The sequence below is a fragment of the Rhincodon typus genome, chromosome 4 (assembly GCF_021869965.1).
Source record: "Rhincodon typus isolate 14 chromosome 4, sRhiTyp1.1, whole genome shotgun sequence".
Taxonomy (NCBI): domain Eukaryota; kingdom Metazoa; phylum Chordata; class Chondrichthyes; order Orectolobiformes; family Rhincodontidae; genus Rhincodon; species Rhincodon typus.
In genome coordinates this window covers 73,073,282-73,090,927 of record NC_063335.1, presented here as the reverse complement: position 1 = coordinate 73,090,927, position 17,646 = coordinate 73,073,282, and the positions used below count along the sequence as shown (strand labels likewise).

At 38.7% G+C, this 17,646-nt stretch overlaps 1 protein-coding gene across 1 annotated transcript in view; it reads left to right on the top strand.

Annotated features, from left to right (window-relative positions):
* Positions 1-17,646, top strand: part of trappc9 (trafficking protein particle complex subunit 9) — a 572,831-nt gene that overhangs the window by 25,788 nt on the left and 529,397 nt on the right. Inside the window, 3 exon segments of the mRNA XM_048596131.1 lie at positions 3,142-3,287; positions 4,999-5,127; positions 9,051-9,082. Of these exon segments, the coding sequence (XP_048452088.1) occupies positions 3,142-3,287; positions 4,999-5,127; positions 9,051-9,082 (307 nt within the window).

Below are 17,646 nucleotides of genomic sequence, written 5' to 3'. Positions count from 1 at the left end.
ACACTGGTAAAAGATGGACAAGACAGAATAGTAAACTGTTTTGCTAGTGTGAAAGCAATTGTATGCATAAAGGATAATGTAGTGAAAATCCTGTGCATGCATTTTTTTCATTAAAATGGATGGTTGAATGGAAATATAAGACTGAAGTAATGTTTCCTGGTTTCTTGTTAACTGACCTATGCCATGAGGTGCACTTAGTTCAGGAAGCCATCTTGCCAGCAGGATTGACAACTGTACAAGCAAGAGTGTGCTCTTTGAGCATGCAACAGATATCCAGATCCCTTTGTACTGCGGCATTTGCAGTGTCTCTTGATTTGAATAATATTCTTTTTCCTACTGTCAAAGTAGACATCATACTTGACTGCATGTGATAAACTTTTTGCCATTTCTCAATTTTGATATCCTTATGGACACTTTATACCCACTTTGGAACTACTTTCCAACCTCCATATCATCAGCAAACATGATCAGACTGGTTAACTAAGTTGTGACCTTTCAAGTGGAGGTAATTGAGGCCCCTGCAGTCATCCCTGTAGTGCACCATTACTTCCAAGTTTGCCAACCTTACATGCCTACTTACTTTGACTACTTCTTCCTTGCGGAAGAAGTGTGTGCGCACATTGTATCTGCTGACAAAATAACTGTGGTTCAAAAATAATTAAATGAAGCATTTCAGAATCCAAGCCTTAGCTACAGTAAATATGGGTTTATTCAATAAATTTCAATTTTACTTATTGTCACAGGAATCGAAAGGTTGAATTGTGGAGAGTTAGCTTTTATAAATGTGCTTGCAGAATATTGGGTGATCGGAAAATCAGCAATAGGAAAACTCAATCTGTGAAGCTTTATTTTAACGAGCTAGTTACTTTACCATTTGTGACCTTTTCTTAATGCAAGACTATTACTTATTTCTTTTCCCATCTTTATGTAAATTGTGTGAGGAAAAAATAGCGATATAAAGGAAATGTTAGAAGTTTTCTAAATTTTATTGTGAAATTTTTTCATTATTTCTTATTGCTGTTTCCTTTTTTTTTCCTAACACTGTCCTTTGAGTTTATTATTGGGTGTAAAAAGGTGAGCTGCAGTCTTCAATGAAAAACTCATGCTCCCATCTGCTATACTCCTGCCTGATTTAAAATGTTTTCAAATGTGTAATATTAGTTCCTTTTAAACTATTAGACTAACCCATTTATACAAAGGAATATCCCATACCAGCAGATTTTATTTTGCAGCTCTTTGAATTTAATGCAAAACAGAACCATTCTGTCAAACTGGTTCTGAAACTGCCTTGATTTCATAGAACGCTTAAAGGATTTGGTGGTGACTGTATTTAAGCACACTAGGGATTAACAGGTTGCATGACTGTGGTGACTTCCCCTTTACTTGTTGCAGTTTGATTGAACTTGAAATAACACTTGCATATTGCCATTTCTGTAATGACAAAGGACAGTTGATTAAAGTTGGACCTAATTTGTTGTTATAAAATAATTTTGGATTTTGTTCTTGTGATTCTACTCTGGTATCAGTTTTGAAAATTAACAAGGTTCTCAAATTTCTGTCTCCACTATTTGAAGTGGAGGTGTTGACCAATTTTGTCTACATCTATTTAATACTAGCACTGAAATAGAGAAAGATGATTTGATGACTGATATTGATATCTTATCACATTTCAGGCTATTGTGGTTTAATGCAATTTCTGTGGTTTACAACAATTAAAAGACCAGATGTGCTGTTTGTTTTCTTGAAACGAACGTGATCCATTCCAAGTTTCTTTGACATGCAGAGAGATTTGCAAAGCTTTGTGGTTTTAATTGCAACTTGCCAATTTGATTTTTTTTTTGTACCCTTTGGTGAATGCTGGAATGCTGAAATGCTGCAGTGATTCTTGTTAAAATGCCTGTGTACAATTGTTTACAATAGCTTTTAGCTTATTTCATTTGAAGATTATTCTGTTTTCATAAATCAAGATAAAAAGAAGTATGGTGCTCAGTTTAATTGGTTCTGATGTTCTAAAGTTCAGTTCTGGTTCGTAAGGATTTTATTGTACAGATGCTGAGATGTTAAATCAAAATGTATTCCTATTAAATGAAATGTGCTGTATCATACAGTCACCGCTGAACTGCTCCTTTTAAGGATAATTCCACCCTGCTAGTAGTACTGTCTTTTTTTTTTTGGCTGTTAAGTTTGCACTTAGCTTTGAAACCTGGCTTTAGAAATTTAATGCAATAATGAACAAGGTGTGTGGTGTCTGTCTCCAGTCAATACGTGTAACATATCAAATGGAACTGCTGAAGCATGTAACTTTGAAAATTGAGCAAATGTTGTCCATTGCATGGTTCTAATTATAATTCACATCTGGCTGAATTAAAATTCACTGTCCTGCAAATTTTTGCTTCTTTTTAACAACTGTGGGGTATTCACGTGGGAGATCCAAAACCGATTTCTACAGACTTTGTTTTGGTGGTAAAACCCAATGTCCTTGGGAACATTCACTATGTAGACTTGAAGTAGGATGTTTTTTCCGAATTATGCTCAATGTTCAGACAAAATAATTTCCTAGCCTTGTGAATTTTTTTTTTTTTGTTTGAAAACAATTAACAATGTGAAGATATTTGTCTTGTGAACTTTCTTACTGAGAAGACCAATTGTTTTGTCTATGTCTGCATTTTATTTCAGTGTATGTTGCAATATAAACTATTTGAACTGGAGATGCAAAAATGTTGAAAACCACATATCATCTAGTGAATTATTGACATTAGATTACAATTCAATTTTTTTTCTTTGTCCGAATCTGGATAAATGGAAAACTAACTGACAAGATATGTTCAATGTTAGCCTATGTTTGTATCTGTTGGGATGAGAGCCTCGTGATCACAGGTTAGTGGTCTTGTGTTCGCAGATGAGATTTAATAGTGCAGTGTTAATTGGAATCTAATATGCATATAAACTACTTTTAAAAATTAAGTTATCAGAAACACGATAATCTACAGAGGAAAGAATACCAAAATGGCAATGTGAAAAATAAAATTCAAAAAGTCCAAGGTTATAATTTAGGTGTGAGCAGGTAAACGTTAAACTTGTACAAACTACATATATACTGAAACCATATTGCTCCAACAATTATTCCATTTTATGCTATAGACATTATAAGAAGCGTTGCCAGGGCAGAATGCGGAAACATGTCGGTGACCTTTGTTTGCAAGCAGGCATGCTGCAAGATGCTCTTGTGCATTACCATATGGCTGTCGAACTTCTTCGATCTGTGAATGACTTTCTCTGGTTGGGAGGTGAGTCTTGTTTAGGTGTATAAGCATTAAATTAATCCAGGTGTAAATTGCAAATGACTGTGCCTCGAACGTGTCATTGCTAGTTGTCCACTCTGGTTGGAGCTGAAATGAACGTTTGAAGTATGATAATGGTGTTTTTTGTTAAAGAAAACAACTTTAATCGTGGAGAAAAGTGGCCATGGATTTTTTTTTTTTTTTAAAGTTAACATTTTTTGAACTACTTTTACAAAGAGCATTTAACTGTTGCCAATAATGAGGGAAGTGCAGGATTGACATAATGCATTTTGTGAATGCTTCTGTTCCTCCACTGGGGAAATTAATTGAAAAAATGTGGGAAACAACAGATTGAAACAGAAACATAAACGTCATTACAAAGATTGCATATTGTTTGATATCAATATGATTCAGTTACCATTCTCTTTTAAAGTAGATAAGAATTGGGTAACACCCCCGTGCATTGAAAAGCAACAAATATCTCCTCATCCTCCCAACCTCTACCCACGACCCCAGTTTTAATAAAAAGGGCAAAGGATAGATTGTAATTATAAATCTGTGAACATAATTATGGAGAGTTATTTTGAAACTAAAATGATGAATTTTTGCGGACTGACTACAAAAGTCAGGATAGGCTCAGAAGGGGCAACCTGTTCTTGCTCAGACTACTGGAAGTCTTTCAGGAAATGTTTGATCTAGTTAGTGGATGCTGTTTGCTTTTATTTCAAATTGATTAATTGACAATATAATGTGTAACAGACAAGTGAGCATTGTAGATTTCTAATGGCAACTGTTATCACTTAGTTTATCTAGTGCCTTTAAAAGAATGAAAAGTTGCTAAGCACTTCACAGGAGCATTATAATATGATGCTGATGCTGATGCTAAGCCATATAAAATATTAAAACAAATATGTTGAAAATTTCTGGAAAGAACTGTTTTGGCAGCATCTGTGCAGAGGGAAAAACAGCTGATTTGTGACACCTATGATCATTTGGAACTGGAAAAAGTTAGAGAAGTAATAGGTTTTGAGCAAGGGCAAGGATAAAAATAAAGTCTGTGATAAGATGAAAGACAGAAGAAATTGAAGGATAGCAAGGTTTGTCCCCATGGACGAATGTGATGAGGCAAGGAAAAGAGCATAGAAGCAAGTGCATAGTTGCCTGAAAGTAAACAAAACAAAACTAGGAAAGGAAATGGGTACAAGAATTTGAGCTGAAATTATTGGACACTGTGTGTCTATAAGTCTGGAAAGAAGATTGTCAGTAAGATAATCAAAGGTTTGCTCGGAGAAGAAAGTGAAGTTAAGTGAATTTGCTAGATGGCCTTTCTACAGATGGATGCAAGATGAAGTAGGGTTGGGCAGGGAAGGGGCATATAAATGATGACTGGTACAGTGAAGTGATTTAGATACGCCTTGTCTGTCACCGGAACTAAGGGCGGTGGAGGTTAAAATGAGAATGAGAAGTCATTTACTTGTGGATTGAATGAAAATTGTGATTTTTATTCAGTGTTGTGTAAAGCTAAATTTCAGAATATCCATTTTTTTTCTAACGAGTGAAATTTGTTCCATATTCCATAGTATTATTCGTTTGATTTTATATTTGTTTCTTCATTGTGCATAGTTTCTTTATCCTGGATGTAACTGGCACATAATGCTATGTTCCGTCTGTTTGGGTTTTGTAGTCTCAAATCAACAAAAGCTCCTTTTGTCTTCAGGTGCACTGGAGGGTTTGTGCTCAGCTTCAGTAATTTACCATTATCCAAGTGGTACTGGGTCAAAACCTTCAATTCGCAGAGCTAATAATATGTGTTTGCCATCTGAGGCTGGCAAGCGACATCGACATGGTAAGTAAAAAGCATTGTTTTCAGTTTGCAAATATATTCTGTCTGTTTCTGGAAGTTGCTTGTTTGTCAATTATGCTGAGTTAATTCTGGCTATCTTTTCTGAAGCATCTGTGTAATCACTATTTTTCAATCCATTACAATTCTTTTTGCTGTTTGAGTTAGAACCTGAACATATAGTTGTTAGATTTTGGAGAATAAATTAAGCAGAGTACAAATAGTTTGGCATCAGTTAATTTATATCCTTGATTCTATGTATCGCTATGAAATCAGACACTGATAAATTTATTTATGCAGTACTTGTCATTACAACAAAGTTCACATTGAACAAATGCTCATAGTTTGCTCGGAAACACATTGGTCAATGTGGAGCATTTGAAATTGGTAAATTGGAGTATATATTAGATGAAGGAACTTCATGAATCAAGAAACCAAACTGTTATGTCCTAAAAAAAAACAAGAATATGCTAAATCAGGATCGATGCATTGATACAAGGGAGGCAATTGAGTAGTTTGTTGACATGCAACTAATAATCCAGAGATATAGTCGTGCTCTGGAGATCTGGGTTTGAATCTCATCTGGGATTAGAGAAATGAGACCATTGTTGCAATTTTGCCCTCTTTAGATAGGAAATCTGCTGACCTTTCCTGGTTTAGCCTACACGCTACGCCAGACCCTCAACTATGTCATTGACTCTTGATTGCTCTCTGAAATGGCCTAGCACCAGAAAGCACAATGGCAAACTCAACCTGGCTGACCCTGCAAATTCCTCCTTAGTAACATCTGGTGGCTAGTGTCAAAATTGGGAGAACTGTCTCACAGTCTAGACAACAACTGATGGAGTTGTACCTTTACAGATAATGTCACAGACACCAGCATCTACACTGCACACGTGGTGGTGCAGTGGTTTACAATTGGGAGGAGTCACCCGGGAGACTGAAACATTGAGTTTGCGTCTGACTCTGGACCTCGTGAAATATCATGGTATTAGGTCAAACATGAACACGGCAATCTCCTGCTTTGTACTGCTGACTTTCTCTCTCACCAGCAGTGTGTACTATCTGCAAGATGCACTGAAAAAATTAACGGCAACACCTTGGATTGCACTTTTGCATCCCATCTATAAGCCAAATGCAGCAGAAATGTAATAATGCCACATGTGTAATTTCTTCTCTAATCTACTCATCATTCTGATTTAAATGGATTGCTGTTCCATTTGTGTCACTGGGTTATAACCCTGGACCACCCTCCAGGTAAGCTACACTAAAGGGACTGCTGCAGGTCAAGAAGCAATTCATTGCCAACTTGCCCAGGCAATTAATGATGGACAAGAAATGCTGGCCCAACTGGCAAAGCACACTTGCCCTAAATGATGATCTAACTGTCAAAAAGTGTAGAAAATGGTACATCAATGAAATACTTGAGGTAAGCTCACAAGAAATGTAAGCGGATCTTTTCTCATTTCTTTACTCTGCCTTGTTTGGCTCAGTAAATTTAGTTGTCGAGTAACTGAGCTGTTCAAATGCAGATCACTGATACGCAACCTGTACTCAGTTATATCATCTCTGCAGTAATGATGTTCCAATTAGTACAACTATCCTAATCTAAGGAATGTACGTGTGAATCCTCTACAAAACAAACACAATGTTAGCCCGAGCAGTTCCCTTATACTGTACAAACTTGCGTCAGTGTAATTTTGGAAAATGTGCACTGATAAAGTCATTATACAATACAGAATTGAGCAATCTAGGTAGTGTATTAGCTCATACACCATATCAGCTCCACCTATTGACACATCATTTGTGAACAACAGTCTTTGGCAGTAGTAGCTGAATGAGACACTGTTGTTTAACAGTGTTCATTCTGATACAGGAATTGAACCACTGCATTTTGTGGGCCAGCACAGATTAAAACAGTTGACATTTAATCATGGACAGTTGCAAGCATCAATTGCATGCCTCTAAATCCCAAAGATGGGTCAGCATTCACTGTTAATAGCTGCATAGTATCAGGTGTAAAGTTGCTAAACATGAACCATATGTAGCAAACTTCCAGAGTTGTTAGCTAAGAAGCCAATTTTACCACAATTGATATTAGTTGTAATGTTAGAATATGCTTAGTGGGTACAAATTTTGCTTTGTTGAGGGATTTTATTGTTGTTACTCTAATGGGTTGCCAACAATTCCCTTTGGTCCCAGGTTTACTGATGTAATTTTGCTGTTTTGGGTAACAGTGAATTTATGAAAACTGAAATTGCTCAGTAAAATACTGGGTAGTGGTGAAAGGATGTTGGCTTATAAAAAGCATCCCTTTGATTCATCATTGATCTTCATAAGATTAGCGGATCAGTTAGATGGATTCTGCAAACATTGGTGGTATAAATTGCTCCCTTGGAGGGTCAGGATTATGTTAATTACTTTGTGGCAATGTTTTGTAATGCAGAAGGTTTGACAATGTTTCAATGGGGTTGGGGAAGGAAAGCAACTGATCTATTCATTAGTGTAGTTGTAAATCTCCCATTGATATGGTGTAAATCAATGCGTCTGCCATTACATAATAATTTCTCATTTTACAGTTTGCTCGGCTTTCAATTCTTGCCGTTTGTGTGCAGGTACAATTTGTAAATTTTAATGCTTTTGGCCGTTGCTTTTTGCTTGGCCTGTCTCACTCCTTCAGTTTCTAGCTGGGATTTGCTTCCTCTTGTTTGCCTGTCTTGATTCCTGCCCTCATTTTGCCTGCTGTTTTCCATTTGTGATCTTATTATATTTTGGAATTTGTAGAATATTTTTCAAGGTTAATTATTTCATTTCCCCTAAATGAAGAAATACGCTCAATGCCTTAAGGATTTCTTTTCTTATTATTTGAGATGGCCATCCCTGCCTGAACTTTTTTTGTCGGTTTTGCTTATTTCGATGCAAATGCATCGCCCCAAAACCTGAATCCTCACTTCACGTGTCCTGACCATAGTGTTTCTAGAATTTATGTATATTTCATTATGTTTCAACATCAGTATGATGCTTTTGCAAACCTTTATATTAGGTAAGTATAATGGATACCAACCAAGCATTTGTAGATGGTGGAGATGAATAAAGTTTCCTTTTACTCTGAGCCAATAATCTTAACTTCAGTGAGGTGCCCTCTACTTCACTTGCTAAAACGAACAATGTTTTTACTCAACAAAAACCGAAAGAACTGTGGATGCTGTAAATCAGGAACAAAAACAGAAGTTGCTGGTAAAGCTCAGCAGGTGTGACAGCATCTGTGAAGAAAAAAAAAATCAGTTGACGTTTCAGAACTCAGGAGGAGTTACAGGACCTGAAATGTCAACTCTGATTTTTTTTTTCTTCACAGATGCTGCCAGACCTGCTGAGCTTTTCCAGCAACTTCTGTTTTTGTTATTGTTTTTACCCTTGTGGGTGTGTCACTTTTGTGAACTATGGTAACTTATGCACTGAAATCATGTCCAGTTGGTGCTGATTTGAGATTGTCCAAATTACTTCAACTTTTGATCTGAGCTGGTCAAGCTGCTTTGAATTAAGTCACTTATGCCAGAGAGAATTGGTGGACTATATCTCTTGGCTTTGTCTTGTACAACTCGTCTGTACGTGCACATATTGCATTTGGATAAAGGGTAAAACAACCTGGGGAAAGGCCACAACTATGGCAGTTTAAATTTTCTGAAGTCTTGCTGCTTTTAATCTTTTTAAAAGTTCAGCAAATTTGTGCTTCTGTAAGAAGGCAACTTGATTTTTGAACTGTGATGGCAGGTTATGGTTAGGAGTGCCAAGAAAGGTAGGAGGAGATGTTTCATAGATCATTTTAAGGCATCACCTGCAAGTACATTGTCATTTAATCTAATCAATGATTTTCTTTTAAAATGAGTGTGCAAAGGGAGTGAAAGACAATTGTTTGTTCCCACTTCTAGGGGCACAGGAAGTTCTCATTGATCCAGGTACAGTACTCTGCTTTATTTATTAAATCTAAATGTTGCAACATTTATGTTTTGCTTTTGTTTGTTTGCTTAAAAGTAAGATATTGCTTGCATGAAGAAATCAATTATTGAAATATAAATGTCGTTAGATCATACAGCCTGTCAATATTTGGGCAAGTCCTGCTATTTGGTTACCAATGTTGAACATATAACAGCTCATGGAAACTGATTATAATGTTTTAAACTGTTTTGGCAGCTTAGCACCTGTTTTTGTAGCATCTTGTGCAACTTGGCCCACATAGTTTCTTGGATTGTTCTCTTGTGCAACATTATGTAATTGTTTTAAGCCAGTGAAACTGCAAAGATGGATTTTTGAAATTATGGTCTTGAAAAAAAGTTTGTCGTACCAACAACATGTGATATCCTTTTTTTTGATATTGAGGTATTACATGTGTATCTCAGATTTTTTTTTCCCCAGTATCTTTTGTTTATGCAGCTCAATATTCATGAATTATTTTGCCTTTGGGTTAGATAGATCAACAGGGCCTAAAACAGTTTACCTTGAAACCACATCTTAAATATTTCATTTTGTCAGTCAAAGTGAGTGTTCCTCACCCTTGTTTATCACGTTAATTGTGATGCGAAGCTTGCAAAAGTAATGAGCATGAGGAAAATGATTGCTAGCTTGACTACTAAGCACTTAAATACCTCAAATGTTATTGTTCTCTCCTTTGTCTAGAAGAAAAGTCAGTCTGAGTAGAGGGGTTGATTACTTACTTCAGCATTCGTTCAATACAATAGAAAAGTAAAACACAAACTGATTTCAGTCTTTTTTGTTTGCTTTTACCTTTTCTGGTCTCCTTCTAGAAAGAGTAATCGGAAAGGGCAAATCAATTCCATCTCCCTCTGGAAAGATGAAAGAGGATATTCTCAGCCATGCGAGTTGCGCTATAAGTTACTGTGAAATGTTGACTCACTTAATGTTGTTTCACTTTAATATCGTTGATTAAGCAGTGTCAGTATATCCATTTAATGTTATCAGTTTCACTTGATCATCATTTGTGACAGACTTCCTATTCTGTAGCCTGCTTGCTTATGTGACCTTCCTCTTATCTTTCTGAAGTCAATGATCAATTTTTTAGTTCTGATGACATTGAGAGAGAGGTTGTTATCATTGCACCAAGCCAATGAGACCTCTATCTCCTTTCTGTATTCTGACTCTTTGTTTGATATCTGCCCTGCCGTGGTGGTGTCATCAGCAAACTTGAAGATGGCGTTCATTCGGGGTTTGAGCTATAGGGAGGATAGGTTGGGGCTTTTTTTCCGTGGAGGATCGGAGGCTGAGGGATGACCTTTGAGGTTTATAAAATCATGAGGAGCATGGACAAAATAAATAACCAAGTTCTTTTTCCTAGGGTAGGGGAATCCAAAACTAGAGGGTACTGATTTAAGGTGGGAGGGGAAAAATTCAAAAGGGACCTGAGGGATAAGTTTTTCACAGAGGGTGGTTAGTGTATGGAACAAGCTGCCACAGCAAGTGGTGAAGGCTGGTACAATTACAACATTTAAAAGGCATCTGAATGGTTACATGAATAGAAAGTGTTTAGAGAGATATGGGCCAAATGCAGGCAAATGGGACTAGATCAGTTTTAGATATCTGGTCAGCATGGATGAGTTGGGCCAAAGTTTCTGTTTCCTGCCTCTGACCCTGTGAAGTCGCTACCTGCATGGACCAAATTCTGCCGCAGTATGGAGCTGGTCAAGCTAAACTTCAGTTGGTGAATGTGAGTTCTGAAGGAGAATCGCTGGACCCAAAGCTTTAACTCTACTTTCTCTCTGAAGATGGTACCAGACCTACTGAGTTTTTTCCGCAATTTTCAGTTTTGTTTGTGAGTGAAACTTTTTTTAAAAACGTTTCCAGCATTAGCGCATGTATAGATTTTATTTTAACAGCCATTTTGTTTATCATTATACACGTTCAGAAATGTACAGTGTTTCAAAGTTTGTTTCTGGTTTGGAAGGTCCTAAAGTATGTAACTCTCCCATATTTCCTTTATTGATTTTATTTGCAAGCTTTTTCAGTTAAGCATGTGCAGTACTGCACAGGTGTTTCAATATCTACTATTTTTTTAAAGCAAAAAATGGCTGAAGGAACCCAGGTCCAGGATTCCTTTTGGGAGCCTGTGATTTTCTGAGTCGTTTGACATAACAGTTTAAAAGTTTCAATTTTCAGGAAGGCTACCTCAATTTTAATTGAGGATTCATTCCGAAAGCCTGAAGAATCAATAACTAAAGGGCACAGGTTTAACGATTTACAAAAGGAACTCAGACCTAAAGTATGAGAGTTTTGACATTGTCTGGTGGATGTGGACTCCACAGTAGCCCTCAAAAAAAATTAGATTTTGAAGAAGGAAAAAGGAAAATGAGGCTTATGGTGGAAAACGTTTAACAATTCAATTGCCTAACAATGCAGACATCTTTGCTCATATTAAAGGAATAGACAGAAATGGGCCATAGGTGAAAATTGGAAACACACTCAAATGAAGACTTTGAATTGACAAGCGTAAAAGCGGGACCATTTGCTACTGAGGTCATTCAATGTCTCTCAGTTACCACCTCTTCATTCAATCATTGTTTTACATCTAATGCAAATGATGGGCAAACATGATTTTGATGACGGGTATTCCAAGCCAGTACCTGTGCTCTGGAGGAAGCATGTGCAATTATATGAAGGAAAACGTGTTTAGATTGAGATGATGTTTGGTTGAGTGGAAGGGCAACTTCAAGATGGAGAATGGTTAAACATTTATTGAAGAAAGAAATGGAATCCTGTCTTTGGAGTGGATTGGAGCTGCAGGTGATGCATTGTTGAGAACCTGAAATTGTCAAAGCAGTTGAGGGCATTAGAAATCATAGATGTAAGAAAGTATCTGCCAAAGAGGAGAGTCCAGTTAAGGATTCATTTCATTGAAAGATTAAGCTGACCACAGGAAAATGTCAGAATGAACCGTATATCTAGAAGATAGAGGATCAAAAGAAAGTAGAACAATGTGGGATCAGGAGGATAATGAGCATTCAAAATTCTAAGATATTAGAATTGATTCAAATGAGTTAGTGTCCAGTAAGTTCATGTATATTTGAGGTTCTTTGAATTGATTATGCCCCAAAGTCTTTGATCTTTTATATTTTGTTAGAAAGTTAGGTAATTCACTGTGAAGCAATGGGTGATAAATTTTTATATAAGGGAATTTACGTAAGTATGAGATACAGATTGATAGTTGGATTGGGAAAATACATGAAGTATCACTATACACAGAAAATGGATGGTCTTTAAAGAGCTATTGTATGACTTAAAGTAACTATACGGTCTGTCAAGGTGAAGCAATTCAGAGGTCGTCAACTTCAGTTGACAAAAGTAGTTCAGCATTGTATATGGCTAAAAGAAAAGGCATACCAAGTGGCCAGAAAAGGTAACAAATTTGAAAGTTGCGAAGTTTTTTTTAGAACACAGTAAGGGAGGACCAAGGGAACTGATAAGCAAAGGAAGAATGGAATATGAATGCAATCTAGCAGAAGAATGAAAAGCAAATGCAAAAGTTTCGACAGTTATACAAAGTGGAAGATATTGACTAATCAGTCAATCAAAGCAGGGCCTGGATCAAGGCCAGTCAGTGGCAGCAGGAGCAGAGTCCAAAGAGACCGCTCTGGATGCTGGGGTTCAAAAAGTGATACAGGATTGGGCTGCTCAGAAATCTGGTCTAGAGATTGAATTAGTACTGTCTAGAGGAAGATACAGTATGAAGCACTTATTTTTGTGGTTTGTAGTTTGTTAGGAACAGAGAGAGAGAGAGAAATCTGATTTTGGTGAGTAATGGGTAAGGTTTTGTAATTGGTTCCTAGTTTATTATTTGTAGCTTCTAAGGATTCACAGTGGTAGGAGAACTTGGTTGCGTGGAATGCTCTTCCTGCAATTTGTGGGAAATCACGTACAGTTCCAGTGTTTATGGTGAGGTGTATTCAGCTACAGCTCCTGATTTGCTGCATGGAGCACCTGGAGCTGTGAGTGGACTCACTATGGAGATCCACAAGACTGAGAATGTCATGGGTAGCACATTTAGTAAGCTGACCATAACATAAGTAAGGGCTACACAGGCAGACAAACATCAGGTAACTACCAGGAAGACTTGGAAGCCTGCATAGGCAATGCAGCAGTCCCCTGTGGCCATTCCCCTCCCGTGGATATACTGCTTTTGGGTGGTGGGGGAGGGGTAGATGGCCTCTTATGGGAAAGGAGTAGCAGCAACCTGATCAGTGGTACCAAGATTGGCTCTGTACAGCAGGGAGTGTTGAACTGTAGCCGGGTGGTAGTGATCGGGAACTCTATAGGCATTTCTGTGGCCACGATTTATTCTATTATGGCATCGACTACTCTGAATTAGCGAATTCCATGGATTCTTTGAGAGAAGTAATGTCATTCCACTATGTAAGAAAGAAGCAAGGGAACAAATCAGCAACCACAGACCCATCAGCCTTGCATCAGTTGTATGGAAAATCCTCAAATTAGAGGAAGTTGAAGTTTGTAAGGCTTATATTGATTAGTCCCCCGCCCTGGATCGTAGTGAAGATGTTCCTCGGGCATCATTAGTCATTGTTAATAAGGGCAAGAATGTGCTCATTTGTTGCTTCTTACTGCTCTGCAGTGACATACAGAAGACTGATCATGGCCACAAATTCCTCCTCAAACCCAAATGCTTGCAGATGTCCAAATAAATATTGTAATGCATATCAATATCAATAACCTTCCCTTGATTGACGAATCAGAATAGTCACTGACAGACCAGTCCCTTGGGAAAGCTAGGTCGTGTCCTGGACCAGATAAACATTGACACAGCCTGGACTAGATCATGTTGGACAGATCAGGGTGAATAGTATGATCAGTGTCAAAGTGGAAAGAATTTGTTCTGGCCAAGATTTTGTAGTCCATGCTGACAAGGGAGGGGTGCCAGTTATTCAGAACAAGGACATTACTTCTCTTTGGCAGCAGAGTTATAATTGCCCTGTGCCATGAGAGTATGTCATTGGTCAGCAAACATTCCTGCAGAACACCTAGTGGAAATTTTATGGTCAATCTGTTTAGTCCTGGCAATTTTCCTCTGGAAGGCTGCTTGAGCTTGCCAGTGAATTGCTAAAAAGACTAATTGGAACATCTAGTTGGTTGGCATATCCTGTGCTCAGTCAGAACACCGAGCATACTTGCTGTATAGACACAAAGAGAGCAGAGCAATGTAATGTGCTCAAGTTTGAGCCCTGATGCTCATTGGATTTGAGACAAAGGATCTGCTGAATTCTGTCAGCAGTAAAAATGGATGACATCCTATGCCTTTGTTCGAAGAACAGAAGGCCATTCAGTTTGAGCCTGCTTCACCATTCAAAATGAACATGGCTGATAGAGTGAGCACAAGACATTGAAGTGCTCAATCTCCATATCCCTGTATGTCAGTGATAATCAGAAATCTATATCAATCTCTACCTGTTATAGACCAGGCTAGAACCCCTCAAAAAATGTTTTTAAGAAGGTAGCTTAGACCCTAACTTTTTCTATTTTAAAGGCAAACGTGAAGGGACGTGGCTCAGTGGCTGGCACTGCTCCTCACAGCGCCAGGGACCTGGGTTTGATTCCACCCTCTGGCAACTGTCTGTGTGGAGTTTGCATGTTCTCTCCGCGTCTGCGTGGGTTTCCTGAGTGCTCCAGTTTCCTCCCACAGTCCAAAGATGTGCAGGCTAGGTGGGTTGGCCATGGAAAATTGCCCATAGTGTTCAGGGATGTGTAGATTAGGTGGGTTATAGGGGGATGGGTTTGGCTGGGATGCTCTGAGGGTTGGTGTGGACTTGTTGGGCTGAAGGGCCTGTTTCCACACGGGAGGGATTTTATGATGTCCTATGAAGTGTTTCAGATGCAATGCATCTGGCCAAACTACCTGATGGTAAGCAAAACACTTGTTCAAATACAACCAAAGAGAGAATTTGGAATAACTTAACAGATTGGAAACTGAACAGAATAATACAGACAGTAACTATTACTAATTAAGTTTTCCAATATAGTAACATCCCATAAACACACCCGTTGGCAAAAGAAAGGGAAATTTCAGACACAGGTTCTCCAGTGCAGGAGGAAAACAAAATCAGGAGAAAATTGAGAGAGTAGCAGCCAAAAGATATTCACTGAAGCTCCCAACTCTTAAGACCGTAATAGCTTCTGCTTAAAGCTAAAACTTGAAATAAACTAGAAAGCCTGATCTGTGAGAGCTGGCCACACCCAGGCTGCTTCCATTGTTCCAATTTGGGGGGGAAAAAACCCAAAGCATCACACGTTTGTTTACTTTGAGAGACTACTTCGAACCTCTGTCTTGCAACCTATCTCTCAAAAAAAGGACAAAATAACTTCTTGAAAGCTACATCATTGTCACACTTTCTTAGACCTACTCAAAGACTGAGCCTCTTCAGCTCTCTTTGATAGACAATTCCAAAGACGCTCAACCCTCTGAGTAAAATAATTTCTATTCACCTCTGGCTTAATTTGTAGTGCGATCTCTGCTTGTTCTTAGAAATTCTAGAGAATACTGGTGCAGTTTGCCCAATCTGTGTCCATGGGGTAGTCCTGCCATCCCAGGACCAAGTCTGAACCTTTGTTCCACTTCCCCCCTCTAGCAAGTTTATCTTTGCTGAGAAAAGGAAATCAAAACTTCACACAGTACTCAAGGTGTGGTCTAACTAAACTGCTATACAATTGAAGGAAGACTTCATGACTCCTGTACTCTCAATCTCCTGCAATAAAAGTTTTCCAATAGTCTTTCTAATAGCTTGCTGCATCTGCGTGTTAGCCTTCAGACTAACCAACAAGCGTACCTACGTTCCTTTAGACAATATCCTTTTCAACCTCTTTAAGAAATACTAGACACATCTGTTACTTCAACCAAAGTGAATAACCAAATGTTTCACCGCCTCCTATTCAACTACAATGTTCTTCCCCATTCTGTAAGCCTGTTCACATCTTCCAGAAGCTGCTTTACATCTTTGTCAGTACACATTCCCACTTAGTTTCATCATTTGCAAATCTAAATACTGTATCTGGCCTGTCAAATACATCATCGATGTATATTGTGGACAGCTGGGCCCTAAGTACTGACCCCACTTGTCACTACCTGCCAAAATGAGTGACTTCTATATTCCTATTTTATATTTGGAAACCTTGGTTCAGATCCTACAGGACCTGGACACGTGACCTCAGATGTGTACCTCAGTGCCTGGCAGGTTTCACGCCTCTCAGTACACTCTCCCTTCTCTTTTCATATGCTTCCTGCAGAGTTAGATCCTTGGTGGTTTGACTGAAATATGATTCAACAACTTGATTCTACATTTATGCTTCTTTGTCAATCCCTTCACGTACTGTTGACAGAAGCTGCAGATGTGAGTGTTTCCTACATCTTGCTCAGGAAGAGAAACCCTTCCTGTATCCTTCTCCAAGTGTCCACATTCATCAGAATGAATCCTGGATTGATCTTTGTTTGGCAGAAGGTTGTTTAAGTGTCAGTACCTAGACCCTAACTAAAGACAATGGAACGAGTTCCACACACATCAGAGTGTGGTCTGGGTATAGCACCTGCTCACTAGAAGTTGTCAGAAAGAGGAAATGTAAAGACATTTAGTTCTGGATGCTCCATCTCTAGGCCTCTCCAAGGTGAAAATGATGGCATTGAGTGAAGGTATCAAGAGATGTCCACCAAGCCAAAGGACAACCTGTTCACTAATGCAGAGCAGGTCTGGTTACTACCACCGTCATTTGCCTCACAATGTAGAGTGATGCTGATAGCGTGGGTCAATTCTAATACCAGCTGAGGTCACCATGAAGGCGTCTGTGCACGTGCATGCGTGTCTGCCTCAATGCAGAGCAGCCCTGATACCTTTTAATATCAGCCATCCTTCAGAAGATGGTGGAGCTCAAATGAGTGGACACTTCTCGAAGAATCCCATTTAATGTGGCCCAGCATGGGGAGCAGGAACATTCACTGAGCAGATGGTGTGACAGAGCAAACAACCTGGCTTTGAATTCTTCACTTAAGGTGTCTGGCTGAAAACATAGGGCCAAAACGAAAGCCCCACAACCAGAATTTTAACGGGGTGACTCATCCTTGTCACTGCGGGAGTCCTGTAGCTTTGCCTTGCAGAATGGTGTGGATTTCTGAACGAAGCACAGTAGGTTTGTGCTGGATATGTGGAGTCCCATCACAAATTAATGTTAGATTTTGGGGATTCTTGACCACAGTTACCTAATTAGCAGTTGACCATTTATAAGCCATTTGAGTTTAAGAAGGGGGTTAAAATTGAATCTGAGATAGTAGGAACTGCAGATGCTGGAGAATCCGAGACAACAAGGTGCAGAGCTGGATGAACACAGCAGGCCAAGCAGCATCATAGGAACAGAAAGGCTGACGTTTCGGGCCTAGACCCTTCTTCAGAAATGATGAAGGGTCTAGGCCCGAAATATCAGCCTTCCTGTTCCTATGATGCTGCTTGGCCTGCTGTGTTCATC